Genomic DNA, 17,500 nt, shown 5'->3' on the forward strand with positions numbered 1-17,500 from the left:
GTATTTATATGACATCATAATTCAGTATTTATATTAAAAAACAGAAAAATTGTAATAGCAAAAGTATTTATTACAAAAAATTGGTTATAAATAATATTTATTTAAAACTTATTTTGGGCAATAACAATCAAATAATAACCTTAAAACCTAAATTGACTTATTTTAAATGCGATAAAAACAAGATTTTCCTTAAAACTTGTGTGAAAAAAATCGAATACAAACAAATTAATTTCAAAAATGTCAGTGGCCTTTTACTGTCATTCGATTTTAATTCAATCAAACTCTAGCTCTAACTTGTTTTCTTGCTGACTGGCGGGTTATATTGCAGTAACATATACGAGACTACGTGTTTTTGGAAAATGCCTTGATTAATTATTTCACCTCATTTTGAGAAAATTTCGATTAATATAAAACACACCTGGCCAGTGCTTTGATTGCATACGGAAGTAAGGCTAAGTGCTTACTCTGATTACAAGATACTTTTAGAAATTAAAACCGAGTAATTGAATTTACAGTTAAACAGACTTAGAAAAGTGAGTGATAGGCTGACATTTGTGATTTTAGCTGCTGACTGACATGCTTAAAAGTGGTCAAAGTTTAAAAATTTAAAAATACTGAGTTTTGGATATCTCGAAGTTACTTGTACAAGTGTATTTTAGAGTTACAAAGTTTTTACAACTTTATTTTTAATTCGATTTATTTAAAGTTTTGGTGGCCTATTGAAAACTGTTCAAGTCGTTTCGTTTTTCTAAAATGTTAATGATAACAAGTTTTGTCATTTACAGAAATTACTTTAATTGAATTTCAGATGATTTTTTTGCATTAATCCCTATCGCATCGCAAGTGACAGTTGTAACCTTTTAGCTTCTTAGTGAAACAATGGTGTGTCTAATTTAGGCAGTGGCACATTTAAAAAAACTTAGGTGCAAGAATATAAATTCAAGTCTAGTTTTGTTCTATTTATAAAAAAAATATTTGCCTTGTTTAAAAAATTAAATTAAGGTATGTTATCTGCTAGAGAAAGGGAGGTAAGGTAAGAAAAGAGGGTAAATGCGTGTGTAGCCACCTTATAATTTACCCATTTTTTGTCTTTGTCGAATGACGCCACTGTAGCATCTAAAGTGTGGCAAACGGATGCTTTTTATCAGTTGAGTAATGCGATTAAACGTTGGCCGAAATCGCCAGAGAGATAAAAACTCTTAACCCCGCGAACTTTACGTTTCCGCACCTAGCCCACAAGGACATATCGCGTTCGTAATCTTTCTTATGCAAACACGCAAATGTAACGAACGTATTAAAAGTTTGATTGACGGTTGTGTTGGTATGTAACGACAGATGCCAAAAAATGTGAGCATTTAGAGTTGGAGTCTTGTAGATTATAAACTAAGAATTAAGAGAAGTCAAAAAAATGTAAAAGTGTTCGAGCCCTACATTTTTTTAATATAGTATTTTTTTAATATAATCTGTAAAATATTAAAATGTAATTTAAAAACCTTGTTTAAATGATATCAAAAAGTTACTAGCCATTAGTGGAAATCAAACTAGTTTTGGTCGCTTAAATTAAGATTTGAAATGCATGAATTCACAATTTACTTTCCCATGAATATCGCTTACTAAAGGTCGGAGTTGTCACCCTTGTTAAGTCATTACAGAAAAATAAATAATTGGCCTATTAGTCGAAAAAATATTTTTGTTAAAATAATAAGTTGAGGGTATATTGTTTAACGGTTTAAAGTTTCATGTTGATTTTAAATGCAGTTGTGTAATGTTTAAATAAGCTAGAAAAAATATCAATAAGACAAAGTAGGGAAAAAATATCACTTTTATTTTTGTTAAATTGTTAATGCTTCATATTAAAATAAATAGTATTCTTGGACAGGTTAGAATTATTTTTGATTTACTTTTCAATCATGTTAGTGTTCGACCAATAGTTTAGCTTTTATGTCAACATTGTCGGACATTTACTTTTGTTTGTACAGAACAAAATTATGCCGATGTATTATGGTAGCCAAGTGATATCAAAACTAGAAAAATTATTCTTTAAGAGCTTGTCCAACTATGTGAACAGAAAAACAATTTATGGTATTTATTTGTTTATTTCAGGGCTTTAAAATTGTTAAAAAAAGGGATTGTTTAAGCAGTAGTTTATGCCTAAATTTATTAAAGTAATTGTATTAGTTGAATCAACGTAAGTGTCTTTATTTTTGGAATAGTTAACGTTACTAGCAGCAAAAATTTAGAATTTTGATAGACTCATAATTTGTTAAGTTACTTTCTAATATTAAATGTTTACGGATTTCAAATTTTAAGGATTACTTGAATTAAATCTTGTTATGCACGGTATTATATTCACACTGTGACCACCTTATAACAGCTTAAAATATAATTGTTAGTTTAAACTGGCCAAGCCAAAAATCCTGGGATTATATGACAATTATTTTCAACTCTTAAAGGATGTCGTTAAATTAGTTTCACCGGTGACCACGTGACTCACTGGACAATATAATAAAAATTACTGTTAGTAAATTAAAATTATAAATAAGCCACCTAAAAAGCGCGTTTTAGTAGTTTTTTCTAAAACTTATTTTCGTTATTTGTTTATTTAGGTAAATACAAAATTGGTGCCATTCTTTTTAATGTTTTGTTTATTGTCGTACCCTATTATAATGGTATCAGGATCAAATTAATCCCTCCACCCTGTATGAGTAATAAGAAAATTATCCCTAATTGCGTAACTACGTCATATTGTTGTTTGCAATATGACTTTGAACTTTAAATTGTTCAACTTCAAAGAATATTATTGTTTTTAAATTAAACTTGTAAATTATCACTACTTTATTTTATGAAAGTTAATTAGAATAACATTTTGTAATAGTGATTTATTTTTAACATTGCTTTTACGTAGGGCTTTATGATTTCGTGTTTGTTGATATGTAAAACGCTTTGTTTTGTCAGGTTAACTTACAAATTTATAAGGGGGTGACGTCACGCAAACTTAAAGAATCAAGTAATTTTTGCTAATTGCTATTCAATTTCTGTTTGGGACAATAAATATTACGTTATTACCTTATGAAATGTTTTGGTTCGTTTTTGACAAACACGTTTTTATATAAAAAAAATTCCCAGGACTGTTTAAATAATCTAATAAATGCGTAGGCTAAAAATAATTACGTTTTAGATGAACATTTTTAAGAAAAATATACAAAATAAAAATGTTTTGTGAGCTGTTGTTGAATGCGAAGATTAAAGAATATTTTTTATGATTTTTTAATCTGTAATTTTTTTAGTTTAAATCGCGTATTTGTTTAAAACTTGTAATTATTACAATTTAACCAAGTTATTAGGTAAAATTTTCCGTCCATTTTTTGCACACTCACGTTCCCTGCTGTACCTGATCAGTAATTGCTATTTAGGTTACTAATACGTGGTTTAAATTGGAAGTTGTTTTTTTATTCATCTGCTAAATTCACCAACCATCTAAAAAATCAAATCAGTTTAAAAATTGCCCTAGTATGTTTTAGTGCCACTATAGCAAGAATATTTTAAAAGCAGTAGCACATTTAAAACTTAGCTAAAAAATCAAAGATATACATGTTGAAGTAAAATAATAAGGGTGATAAAAATTTGGCGTAAAAATAAATCAAAAATAGCAAGTCCAAAACGCACGTGGTCTTAGCGGGCCATCAAAGCCAATGCGTAGCAATCTTCAGTGTTTAAATTGGCACTCAGTAGTGGTCGTTAGGCCGCTTTCATCTCTCAGTCAGCAAACACAAGTCAATGGTTATGTGGATTAACCTCTATTTGTGGTCACTATGTATATTCAGCGTGACGTTATATTTGATTTAAGGTATTTCGCGCAGGTGTTATTAGTTCGCGTTTACCTAATTTTGTTATTTGATATAATTTCATTTATATTTATTTTTGCAATCACAATTTTCTTTATATTGTTCTTAAATTTAAAATAATGAAGTTTAATGTAAATATTAAGGCATACGCAACATTTTTTTGTAATTGAAGTCCCTATTTTGGCCTGTTATGATGTCGACTTTTAAAATAAAATTGTATTTTTTCGTAGCGTTTTTATTGCTTTTAAAACGCTTTTTATTAAAAACAATTTTTTAGTAAAATTTGGTAAAAAATGTGTGATCAATCATCTCGAAAAATTGACACAGTTTTGGAAGTAACGACGTCAAATTGGCCACCCATAATAACTAGCACTTAAAAACTCAAACCTTATTTTTGTTCTATCTACAGAACTACAGGCGCCGTACGCGTGCATATGTAATGTTATTTAAGCCTAGTTAAGTGCCGGCAAAAACTGTGTAAATATGATCTGGCCTATGTCCAACTGCAAAAAGCAATCGACGTCACTTGGTGGAAGAATCTTGTTGTTTTTGTTTGTTTTGTGTCAATATGGTTTCGCGTCTACACAATTTGTTGGAGTATGGACCACAGGTAATTTAAAACTTTGTTTGACTTTTTTAGTAATTTTTTGTTAGTTATAAATATATAACGAAAATATTTTATTTTTGTTTTAAAAGAAAAAATATTTTTTTTTTACTTTTAATATTAATTTTTTTGCCTTAATATTTTTAAATGTTTTAGACACTTGGGGGCAGTGTGTGGGTGAATGTGGGGCTGGAGGGGTACAAATGAGAGGGGTGTCATGCCAGCATGCCACATCCAATTATCACATGACCAAAGAAAATTGCAATAAAAAGTTAAAACTCTTGGATAGAAGGGAATGCTTTAAAGTAAAAATAAAATTAAAAAAAACAATTAAATCTTTTTTATAAAAATTACATAAAAATGAATCTTATTTAATTATTTATTTTACATTAAATTTAAAAGCCTAAAAAGTAGTTTAATATTTAATAGAGAATCATTTTAATAAACCCACTAAACAAATTTATTTTAGATTTGCGAAGAACAAAGAAACCAATATAAATGGAGCGCTGGTCAATGGGGAGATTGTGTGACCCCAAAATCACTTATTTTGCCTCTGCAATGTGGACCAGTAGGGGGTCAACATGGTATTCAAACCCGAGACCTTTCATGTATAAGTAACTTGGATTCTAATATTAGAGTTGCTAATTATGTTTGTGAATAGTAAGTTTTTTTATTTGTTTTAAATATTGTTTTTAAGATTTAAATAAAATTTTTGTGTCTATTATTAAAAGAGGTGTATTTTCTTTTTTTATAAATAAAATTTTATCAATAAAAAAAATCTTAAATGGAGCAAATATTATTTTTTTTTTCTAACAAAATTAATATAATTAATAAAAAATATGTTTTAATGTTGGGATTTTAATTTGGTTTTAAATTTTAATAGAAATAATTAAATTGTTGCCAAAATATTTTATTTAATTTTGATTAATTTTTTAGTTTTACAAAATCACTAGCAACTGAACAAAATTGTTCCATACCATGTCCACAAAATTGTGTAACATCACAATTTGGTCCATGGTCAATTTGCTCAAAAACTTGCGGAAATGGAACCCAAACCAGGGTAAGATTTTATCAGTTTTATTTTTGTTGTAAATTATAAAAAATTATTTTGATAATTTATTTTACTGTAAATATTTCAGGTTTCAATTTTATTTTATTTTTTTATTGATTTTTACAGGATAATAAAAATATATAATTCACTGCACATGTATTAAATTTAATTCAGTAATAAAATAAATTGGAAAATTGTTGTTTGGGGTTTGTGGTTTTATTTGGGAGAAAGGAGAATATAATTTATTTTTAATTTTAAGTCTTTTAAATATGACATATTTAATTTTAAAATTATATTAACTTATTTACATTTTTTTCCTTTTTATTAGATTTATTAATTAATAAACTTGCATATAATTTAAGATTTTATTATATTTACTGATATTTATTTAAGAAATCTTGTTGTAATTAATTTATAAATTTATTTTTTAGACTCGTAATGTACTTAGAGCTGCTAAATATGGAGGCGAAAAATGTCCAAGTTTATTAGAAATAAGAGTTTGTAGTGATCTTAAATTTTGTCCGCTTCATTTTCAATCCAGTAATGACAAATTCAAATTTCAAGATTGGTCAAACTGCAAGCGTAGGAAGGTTAATGTAAGTACTGTTTAAAAAAGGTTTAATTAAGGATTAAATTTTTAAATTTTTATATATAAAATCATCAAAATATTGATACATTTTTAACATGAATAATATTTTTATAGATTTTTTTTTTATCAAAAACACTATTTTTTGCTAGAAATTTAAAAATATGTGTTCATTTTAAAAATAACAATTGGTCTTAAATTTTTTTTCCGAAATTTGGCTTTGTTGTTAATATTTGTTTAAACTATTTAGACTCGGACATTAGCTCGTGGTGGTCGTAGCAATAAGAACAAGAGAAGAAGGAGGCCAAGAGTAAATGAAAACTTAATTGGGGCAAGAAACAGAAAAGTTCGATGTTTAACTGAAAACGGGGAATCTTTTGGTGAAAGGTAATTAATAATTAAAATCTAATATATTTGTAATTGTAGTTTAAATTACTTATGTATATAACAGAATTTTGGTTTTAATCAAATTTTGTGTCTGACACTAGAAATAAGATATAGCAACCATGGTGTGTTGAATTACTACTTTTATGTTTTTCATTTCTAATTTTTTTTTTTTAGTTTTCGGATTTATGAAACATGTGCTTTAACACAACTTTGTGAAGTGTCCATGTGGTCACAATGGAGCAGTTGCAGTGCTTCCTGTGGCCAAAATGGCACACAATCTCGAACGAGAGATATAACAAAACTTCCACTTGGAGTTGATGTCTTACCATGTCCTAAACTTATCGACGTTAGACAATGTTTGGTGAATTTTCAAAAACAAAATTTATGTTTAAGGTAATATTTTTATTTATATTAAAACTGATGTTTTGTATTTAGAAATTTTAATATTATATATCTTAACAAATTGTTAAATATAGTTACAGATGGGTAGCCGGGGGATGGAGTGATTGTGAGTTAACTTATAATGTAAGTTGTGGAGGAGGATTGCAATGGAGACATGTTTATTGTGTTCAACATAACGACTTTATGAGGGAACAGGTTTGTCTATATTTTTTAAATATTTTCTACATGACATATTTTATATTATTAAGAAATTATATATAAAAAAGCTTAGTGGACAATATATATTTAATATGGCCAATTTATAGATCTTTCATTTGTGAAGCATAGGTAAATTAATGCGGGCTAATATTAGTTCCACGTTGACCATATTGCTACAATTAAAATACTATCATTTTAATAAAACGTGATATTAATTTTTATAATTTAGTAATATTACTTTTAACGGGGCATTTTTTTAGGTATATTTCTGCACTGCTTAACCATGTGCAACATACACATTTTTTAAATGTAGACTTTTAAATAAATATGTTTTTTGTTGTGTTATAGGCATCAACAACCTTCACTGTTGGTGGAATTAGTGGTGCAAATGCATGGGCTCAAATGATACCGGTAGAAGATAAATATTGCCAACAGGTAAAAATTTTAAAAAACATTTAATAAATTAATGTATATATTTTTAAAAAAGTTGTTAAAATCTGTGCATTATCTAGAGAGTAAATTTGTAAAAAATTTGTTTTTTTTTCAAGCTTAAAATTATTTGTATTTTCAATTTTAACTTTTTAAATCAATTTTGCCCATAAAAAATTTTGTGATGGATATCGATTTAAATTTGTTAGTGAAATTGTAAAACAAAAAAACTTGAAACGGAAATCAATATTGTGAATAATTGAACAGATTTGTTTAATTTAATTTACACTCTAATGAGATTTGTCTGTTTCATAATTGGTTTAACTTTTGGTTTGTTTTTTAAAAAGCATGTAAACTATATTCATTTTTGCATGTAAAATGTGTATATGTTCTAAGTCAACTTAATTTAAAAGATATATGTAACTATTATCACAAGATAAGTGACTGTTATTCTATAATTTTAAATTGCTTTGTGATATGTTAATTAAGTACAGCAATGTGAATATATAAAAAAGAACTTAAAACTTTAAGTGGCATTTAAACTGGGCTTGGCAAGCTTATAGGTGTTACATTATTCTGTGTTGAACATGAAATAAGTGTGACATATTAAAGGTCATTTTCAAGTGTTTTAACTTTGCTTTGTATGCTTTAATCATTGTAATTAATTTTAAGTGCTTAAACATAGTGGTTTGCAAAATAGGTGTGGCTATATTATTCTCAAATATTTTAAAATATAATAACTGGTTTTAAAACTCAAAGTTATATTGCAGCTTTGGTAATTTTGCAAAAAAATAATATTCAATTTTAAGAATTATGGCTTATATTAGTTATTTTTTGTATATATTTTTTTATAATTGATATTTTTAACTTAATTCGTTTGACAAGTGATTAGGCCTTTATGCATGTTAGGCAAATGCAACACATTTCAATTCTAACTGAATAATTAATGATTGTCACCTGACACATGCATAAATAAAAACATTTTTAAAATAATTTATTGATTTTATGTCATCTTGTTTACCAGTCAAATTATTTTACAATAAAAAGTTTTTTTATTAAAACAAATATTTTTTTTGGTATTTTTAAATTTTTTTACGACCTTCTTTATAAATAGAAAATTTCTTGCTCAGAATTTATTTTTAAAATTATTATTAACAACAAGTATTTTTATTTTTTACTTCTTTATTTTTTTAGTTTCAAAAACCTGTTGCGTGGAAAGAATGTGACATTGCTTGTCGTCAGAAGTGTCTGCTTGGTCAATGGTCTGACTGGTCAGATTGTGTGTTTGATCATTGTCCAAAGGACCCATCTATAGCACTTGTATTATCATCAGAATCTCGAAAAAATATGAGAAACAATAAAGGTTTTAAAAGAAGAAAAAGAGTTGTGTATAATGATAACGATAAACCTGAAGATTGTCCACATTCATTGGAAGTTATCCCATGTGATAAAGCAAGGTAAACATCACTAAAAACTAAAAAATAATCTATTTTTTGCCTTTAAATGCTATGTTAAAAAAAATAATGTAAAAAATAGTTAAAAAATAAATTATAAAAAAAAATTTTTAGGTGTTTTTCATGGCATGTCACTAATTCATCTAACTGCTCTCCAACACGTGGCATTTGTGGTAGTGGCATCATGACACGATCACTTGAATGTCGCAACATGTGGCGCAGTGTAGTTGATGATCGATGGTGTCGTAAATCTCCCGTGGCGTACCCAGTGTCCAAGGAAATAACTTGTGATGTTCCATGCGGAGGGGACTGTGTGTTAGGGAGTTGGGGAGAGTGGACTCCTTGTACCCATACCTGTAAGAGGGGTAAGAGGGAGTCAATTAGTCAAACAAGGTTAGTGATTGATTTGTGTTAGATAAAAATTGTAATTTTATGAAGCTTAATTTTTAGCAAGATTTGTTTTAAATTAAGAGAGTAAAAAAATAACTGGTTTGATATTATGTAAATATTTTTAAATATTTTGTAGGAAAAGGGAAATATTGGCTCGACCAAGTAGAACAGGAACTCCATGTCCAAGAGAAGAAGATTTAGTTGAAACAAGATTGTGTAATCAACATAAATGTTCAATTTATTATTGGGATGCTGGAAAGTGGGGGGATTGCTTACAGACTGAAAAGGACACTGTAAGATTTCAATATTAAATGAATATTTTTAGTATTAAATAATATATAAAAAAATAACATAAATTTTTTTGGTTACATTTTTAACGATTAATCTTGGTTTGAATCTTTAATATTTTAAACAAAATTATTTTTATAACATTTTAGCCTGCTGGTTTAAGTAACAAAATGATGTCAGATGAAGGTGTAACAACTATGGGGGATTCCCTTATTTACCCACAAAATGATGAACCTGAGGCATGTGGGGTAGGAATTCAAATGAGAGTGATACATTGCCGAAAAAAACACAGCGGAAGGGTGCGACAAAAAGTAAGAAATAAATTTATTTGATCTGCTTGATTTTTTACTAAAATTTATTTATTTTTGTATATAATTTATTTATAGAATTATACCATCCATAATTTACAATGTAGCACATAATAGCATAGTTAAAAATATTTTAATTAGGCATTTTTCAGATTGGATAAGAATATTTTGGTTGAGTACATTGGAATTAAGTTAGCATTACAATTTATATGTATTAAAGCTTAACAATATATACATAGACATTTTTATTGATTAAAAGGCCTTTAAAATAAAAAAAGTCGTTTTCGGTGCCCTAGTAAATTACCTTTTTGGTTGTGTATTGCAAATATATTATGACATCTAAAAAGCAGCTTGTAGGGCAAGCAATCGATTAATCATAATTAATAACTCTGTAATTTTATTTTCACTTTTAGATGTGTATGGAGTGGGACAAACCTGTGGACTCACGATCCTGTAATATTGAGTGCAGGAAAGATTGTATATTGTCTCTATGGAGTACTTGGAGTAGTTGCTCTCAGGAATGTGAAAAAGTGTCGACCAACACCTCGTCAAATCCTGTTTCTACCTCATCAAGAAAACCGGCTGGTAATATGATACAAAAAAACAAATATATTTTTTAAGCTTTAAACACAATACCAGAGATTTTTTATGCCTTCTTAACCAAATTTTTATCTATTTAATTTAAATATATTTATTTACTTTTAGGTTTAATTAGTGTTTATCAACGTAGAAGTCGATATATAATTCAACATAGAATAGGAAGAGGAGTTCCTTGTTTGAGGGAATTAGAACAAACTAAAATATGTGAACAAGCTCAAGAATGTTCAGTATATAAGTAAGTTTACAAAGAAATTTTAACCAAAGTTTTAAAAAAAATTTGTTTACTGAGTTTTATGCAATTTTTTCTTGTGTTTAAAAGTTGTGCCTCGAAAATTTGTTAATTTTGAAGTAATTAGGGCAAAATTATTATCTATTATAAAACTTAAAAATTTAATTTTTTTTAAATATGTATTTTTTTATTAACTTATTTTATGGTTTATTTAGATGGCATATTAGTAAATGGAGTCCGTGTGTATTAGCTACTGGTATGTCGAGTATTGATGATAGAGACACAAAATGTAAAGGGGTAAAGACAAGAACAGTTCAATGTTATAGACATATGTCAAGTGGTATTATACCAGCAGATGGGGCTAAGTGTATAATGGTAAGACAATTTTTTTTTGTACCTTTAAATTGAAAATTACAAATTAAACTTGTGTTTTTGTAAGTTTAAATTAATATTTTTATGATTTACAGAAAATTCTGCAAATTTATTTTATAAATTATGTTTTTACAATAAACTTACTAAAAACATATTCCAAACTACCTAAATCAACCCAAGGCTAAGCTAAGCAACAAATGTTACTTTAAAGTTTTGTTGTAAAGTTAGCCTTTACACATTTGAAATTTTATAAATAATTTTTTTTTTAGAGTGGTGTTAAAATTCCACATGCCACTAGACCGTGTCTATCTCTTTGTCCCCAAAATTTCCGTTTCACTGAGTGGCAGGAAAAAAATGGTTGCACTGCTTCCACAGCTGATGTAAGCACAATTGCAATCACTGAGAACTCTTTAGAAACACCTAGTAATGACAATGGTGAAGAGACAACATATAATCCTACTCAGTCTATTGCAAAACCTGTTGGCCCATGGTCTTCTTGTATTATTACAGTAAATAAGGTAATTGTTGTATTTTTTACAGAAAGTGTTAGTCTAAAAAATATTTCACAAGTTTTTTCAGTTTTAATTTTTTTTTTTTTTTTGGAAACTCGGTTTAGCTCTCTGTAGAAGTAGATGAGGATTTAGATTCGGAATACACCTCTGATCTTTTGCCTTTCTCTTCTCAGGAGGAAGTTGCTCCCCAATGTGGGATGGGGAAGAGGAAAAGACCTATGGGATGTTTTGAGGAAGGAACAGGAGTGATGTTGGAGATGTCATATTGCTCTGTTGAAGCGATTCAAGAAGAAGACTGTGAAGTAAAAATTCTAAAATCTTTAAAAAATTTTTGTATTTTTTTTTGTAAAAAATATTTTTTTTAATAGAAATAACTTAAACATTTCTATAAGAAGTATTTACGTTAAAGTAACTCTTTGGGTAAAATTAAGCAAAATGCAACAACGCTGTCATAACAACAATTTAAATTAAAAAATTTTAAATGTTTTTTTAACTTTTTTTTAAAATAAATTTTTTTTACATTCAGGTTCCTTGCCCCTTAGATTGTGAAATGAGTCAATGGACAAACTGGGGTTCTTGTGGAAACCTGAAAGAGGGTCGAATAACCCCCGACAACAGTGAACCTCAGGTATTTCCCTGTGGTGAGAACCTAAGGGTGAGGTATAAGTATTTTATGGAAATGCCACAAAATGGAGGAAGAAGTTGCCCAGTGTTGGATGCTCTAGGACAGGTTGGTTTTATTTAATTACTTTAGATTTTTTTAATATAAAAGCCAACTTTAAAGTTCAACTGTTTAAAGTGTTTAGTCGCTCTTTACTAGCCAAAAAGACAATATTTTTTTCTAATCATTTACTTTTTCAAATTTCAATAAACCTTTTTTTTAATTTAAAATATTCATGTTTTCTAGACATATCAAACACAACCTTGTTATAATGAATGTGATTTAAATTTCTGGGTAGCAAAGTCTTTCGACACTTGTCAGATTACAAAGAAATCTTTGTCACCTACTTGTGGACAAGGTCAGATAGTTTATTATTTATTGTTTGCTACGAATTTTATTGCTACAGATTTTTTGTTTAATTAAAAAAAAAACCTTGATTAATTGACTTGTATTTTTAGGAATACAAACTCAAAGTGTTGATTGTTATAAATCGATGAAATCTTCTGGTTTTGACAACGTCGCTCGTCTTTTAACTGACAAACGTTTATGTGATGTCAACATTATGCCCCTCGGTTCAAGAAAATGCTCACTTCCTTGTCCTGGTGAATGTGTGATCTCTGAATGGTCGACATGGCAACCATGCATGCAAAAGGATGGTTCGTTAATAGGACAGGAGGGCACTTGCTTAGGGGCGGTCAGGATAAGGACAAGAAGGGTGATTAGAGATGCTGATCTTGGATTTTGTAAGTAAAATTTAATTTACAGTTAAATTTTAATAAAATTGTTTATTAAAAAAAAAACACTTTACATAAACATAAATAATATTAAACTTGTGTTTTTACATTTACAGTGTTAACAGCTACTACACCCAGCGATCCATGTCCTGAAAAAAATAATCTTGAAGAAACTGAAAATTGTCAGCTTAACAAAACATGTTATACTTACAGGTAAACATTGTATTTAATTATTGTTCAATATTTGATTAAAAACAACCTTTTTTACCTAATAAAAATGCATTTTTTTGTATTTTTTAGTGTAATGTGGGCAGTTTGGAGTAGTTGTTCGTTGTCGGAGAACTCTCAATGTGGAAGTGGAAGAAAAATGAGAAGATCAAATTGTGTGAGAAGCGATGGATTGCCTGTTCATCGGTCAAAGTAATTATTTTTTTTATTGTGTGAGGAAATCTATTATTTGTTCAAATCTTCACACAATAATGCAGAATATAAATATAAATATATTTTGAGATTAAATTTTTTTTGAAATTGCAATTTATTTTTTAAACTTATGATATACTCATTTTAACTTTTAATTAATCTTTAATTTGCAATTTATATTGTAGATGTACTGACAGTAACTTGGTTATGTTACCACCACAAACAATGTCATGCTCTATCGCCTGCCCTGTAGATTGTCTGGTCTCTGATTGGTCGGAATGGGGAGCATGCTCGGCAACTTGTGGAACCACAAGAGTGCAGTCAAGATCTAGAGAAGTTTGTTATTGTTCAAAAAATAGTTAAAAAAAATTAAAATAACTTTTTATAATAGAATTTTATTATACACCATTTTAAAAGTCTTTAATAAAAACTAAAGTTTTTAAAAGTCTTTAAAAAAAAGTAAAGTTTTATTTTTTTTTAGGTTATTCGACAGTCTTCAGGCCCAGGTCGAATATGCCCGGAAGAGGTAACACAAAACTTACCATGTTCAGCTAAACCTTGTTATTCCTGGCAGTTTCAGGGTTGGAAAGAATGTGTTTTGTCACATGGAAATTGTGGAACTGGAGTGCAGGAGAGAGTGGTCGTTTGCACTCAACAAGGTTAACTAAAATTTTTTTATATATTGTTTTTTTTTTTTAGATTGGCAACCACTAAAAGAACTTAAATATGGTCTATAACTTTTTGATGTTGTTTTTACAAACCTAAGTCTTAGGACAATAGTTATATAATTTATACTAAATTATGATTTCTATTTAAACAGATGGGGTAGAGGTAGATAACCTGTTGTGTAAGCAACATCAGAAAAAGAGAGATGGAGGAAATGGACAACTTTATGACTGGTTTACTTCTGATCAACTAACAAGACCTTGTCAGATCTCTTGTCCTGGTAAATTTGATTTGTAATAATTTGGTTTGTCTTTATTTTGTATTTGAAATTTTAACCTGTTTATAAAATTTAATGTTTTGATGGCTATCAATTAAAAGAAGTTTGTTTATTTTGAAATTTTTAATTTTTTTTAGGGGAGTGTCATCAAACCGAGTGGTCAGCGTGGGGTCGTTGTCATGGTGATTGTGAACTTGGGTTTACGGGATCAGTAATGGGTAAGAAGACAAGGTCAAGAGTCGGATATGTTGAAGGACAAGTAAGGCCTTTTTAATCTCAATTTAAATTTATTCAAGGACTTTAATTAGTGTTTAATGGAATTTATTACTAAAACGTTAAATAAATTTTAGTTGGAGTTAGGACAGGAATGTTTAGATCAAGAAATAGAAGAAAAAGATTGTTATTTATCTCAATGTATCAACTATGTTTGGAAGGTAATTTAACTTTAATTTTACTGTGGCAACATGATAGTAAAACACAAACAACATAGAATATGTAACAAATTTTTAAATTTGATTACTTTATTTTAAAAGGTTGGCCCTTATATTGGACACGCGCGTGAGGTTTGGTGCTCCCAGGAGGATATTGATCTTCTTGTGTCCTACGGATGCAGGGAGGAGCTAAAACCTCCAAAGGTTTGTTTAACACATTAAAAACTATTTTTGGTAAATAGCCTTTGTTGTTGCGTTTTTAAAAATTTACATCAAACATTAAATTTTTTTAACCTTTCGTTAAAAAATACAAGCTAAATAGTTAGAACGGGCACTTTAAATGTATAGGAATAAACCTTTAATACCAAATTATAAAAAAAGGAAACTGCACTGATTTCATCGCAAAACGTGATATGGAGTTCTAAAGCCTAAATCTAAGAAAATTCTTACAACTAAACGAGTTCAAAAAATAAATAATTTGTATTAAATGTATCAAAAAAAATAAAAAAACATAACATCATTTTTATTACCCTTAAATCAATTTACATTGCAGAGAATATCAACACCATATTGCCGGCAACCTTGCGACCTGATCCCTTATAGTTACTGTACAGCAGCTGGACAATGTAAATGTCCGATCCCTTATAAACCTTATTACAGTTCAGATGGATTGCTGACGTCATGCGTTGACCCGAGTAATAATAATCAGAGAGATCAAGGCACAGATGACCTAACCGTAAGATTGTTTTTTTTTTATTTTTATTTCCTATTAGATTATTCGAAACTAATGGTAGTTAGTATAGATAACTTATTGTTAAGTTGTGAATATTTATTTGTTTATTAGTGCAAAATTTATTAATTTTTTTTTTCTTTTTTCATTAGGAAACAATTCAGTTAAGAAATTCTCCAAAATCAAGCAAAACCGTTGACGACAAATACGTCACAACCGTTGTCCCGGATGTTGTAGTGAAACCAGCCAATCAGAGTAATGAAAACGATGGGGTGTGGTCGATGATCAATCCATTAGAACACGACGGAACCTTAAAGGTAACAACTTTTTTTTTTTATGTATTTTTGCAAATTTTTTTACGAATAATTGTTATTGATTTTAAAATCGCTTATTAATTATGACGTCATTACAACAATTGTTACGTTACAGGTTTGGGCATACGGCGCGATTGCGGGATTGGTGATCTTGTTGGTTTTGGTATTCGCTGTCATTTACCTTACTTATTCAGCATGCCGTAAAGCGAACCCAAAGAAAAAACAATACCGGCCACGCCGGGGCCATGGTGCCGGGAGCAACGTCGGGGTCGGAATGGTGACCAGCAGCGGGGTGGGTTCCGCCGTTTACGGTGGAAACGGGATGCCCCCATATTACCCAAACTCTTTGTCTTCGTCGGGGAGACACACGCTGGGAAAACCTCTGAGTCGAACCTCGTCCGCGAGAAGCGGTTTCTCGTTTCCTGACCGGTACGATAGTGACGTAGGATGACGTGACGGAATCTCTAAACGTCATTGAAATCGTTTTTTATTTTTAAGTTTAAGTGTCAGTCATTTGTAAATGGCTTGACGTCATTTTCGCGGAGAAAAATATTCTTAATATGACGTCACTGGGACATTTAAGACTGAATAAAAAAACGTTTTTAAATGCAGTATTTTATGTCGAAGCAAATAATGTCGATTTTTTTCCATTTTCTTTTATTTATTTTACCTATTTTTATTTTTTATTTTATTTTTTTGTCATGCCAGTATTTTAATCATTTTTTTATTTTTATTTGTAAAACAACCATCAAAATAATAATACGATTATTCTTTCTGTTCACATTTGTATATATAATTTAATGGATAAGCTAAATTCATGACGTCATGTGTTTGTGACGTCACTTGAAAAGGACTAAATTGTTGAACCCAAATGATAAGTGCAGAGATTTGCGTTTATTTTCACTGTGATTTGATATTTTTATGTTCCACAATCAAACGGTGTGAAAATAACAATCAGCATAAAGTTTGTGATATGCGATTTCTTCTAACATTGTCAATTTATACTCAAAATTAGCTTTTTATTAATTTAATTTTTGAAAACTTGCTGCTTTACTAATCTAACAGATAGGCAACTTGCCAATGAAAAACCCTACCTCTTCCTTTGTTTTTATTTCTGGTGTTTGACCAAGGCAATTTTGTTGCAGAGTTTTGTTTAAAAATTAGCAATAATTTAGAGCAATTATTTTGGTAGACAACATTTCTATATTTTAGTAGTTTTTTGGCACAAGCACATTTTCATATTTTTTTGGTTTGCACTGTTTTATTTTTATCTATTTTATATTAGACTTTAAATCATGAGTTGTTTGCATGGTTCATTTAATTTTCTAATTTTTAAATATACATTGTCGATTTATCTAATTATTAATTTGATGGTTAAGTAAAACAAATACTTAAAACTTTTTTGATTGTATTTCAACTTTAAAACAACAGCATGCAAGAGTTAAAACCTATATATTAATAAACCATAAGACTTAAAAAGAATAACTAATACAAGTTAAGAAAACCATTAATATTACATAATTTATTTTAATATTGAGGATAAATTAGGTTAGTTGTCATGATTCTACGGTTGAAAGATTTCACGTGTCTTAGTTAAAAAGGTTTGTTTTTT

General features: G+C 28.8%; 1 protein-coding gene across 1 annotated transcript; it reads left to right on the forward strand.

The window, feature by feature from the left end:
• The first annotated feature begins 4,389 nt into the window (after window positions 1–4,389).
• LOC145749720 (thrombospondin type-1 domain-containing protein 7A-like) lies at window positions 4,390–17,180 on the forward strand. Its single transcript, XM_082565558.1, has 32 exons — window positions 4,390–4,455; window positions 4,606–4,754; window positions 4,919–5,109; window positions 5,386–5,509; window positions 5,932–6,096; window positions 6,337–6,473; window positions 6,648–6,866; window positions 6,950–7,070; window positions 7,422–7,508; window positions 8,697–8,959; window positions 9,071–9,349; window positions 9,483–9,639; window positions 9,784–9,945; window positions 10,356–10,527; window positions 10,648–10,777; window positions 10,987–11,146; window positions 11,413–11,661; window positions 11,760–11,957; window positions 12,182–12,385; window positions 12,563–12,674; window positions 12,775–13,059; window positions 13,167–13,263; window positions 13,351–13,470; window positions 13,656–13,806; window positions 13,952–14,129; window positions 14,291–14,416; window positions 14,551–14,672; window positions 14,764–14,847; window positions 14,947–15,048; window positions 15,398–15,580; window positions 15,727–15,891; window positions 16,004–17,180. Exons 2-32 carry the CDS (start codon window positions 4,653–4,655, stop codon window positions 16,337–16,339), a joined length of 5,181 nt encoding a protein of 1,726 aa, XP_082421684.1. The 5' UTR covers window positions 4,390–4,455; window positions 4,606–4,652; the 3' UTR covers window positions 16,340–17,180.
• The last annotated feature ends 320 nt before the right edge of the window (window positions 17,181–17,500 follow it).

Source organism: Corella eumyota, chromosome 4 (genome assembly GCF_963082875.1).
Source record: "Corella eumyota chromosome 4, kaCorEumy4.1, whole genome shotgun sequence".
Lineage (NCBI taxonomy): Eukaryota > Metazoa > Chordata > Ascidiacea > Phlebobranchia > Corellidae > Corella > Corella eumyota.

Bases quoted from the DNA above. Each gene is read 5' to 3' on its own strand.
- LOC145749720 (XM_082565558.1), top strand. From the start codon at position 4,653: ATGAGAGGGGTGTCATGCCAGCATGCCACATCCAATTATCACATGACC. The intron at 6,097-6,336 runs GTAAGTACTGTT...TAAACTATTTAG, and splicing joins GCAAGCGTAGGAAGGTTAAT to ACTCGGACATTAGCTCGTGG. The intron at 10,528-10,647 runs GTAATATGATAC...ATTTACTTTTAG, and splicing joins CTCATCAAGAAAACCGGCTG to GTTTAATTAGTGTTTATCAA.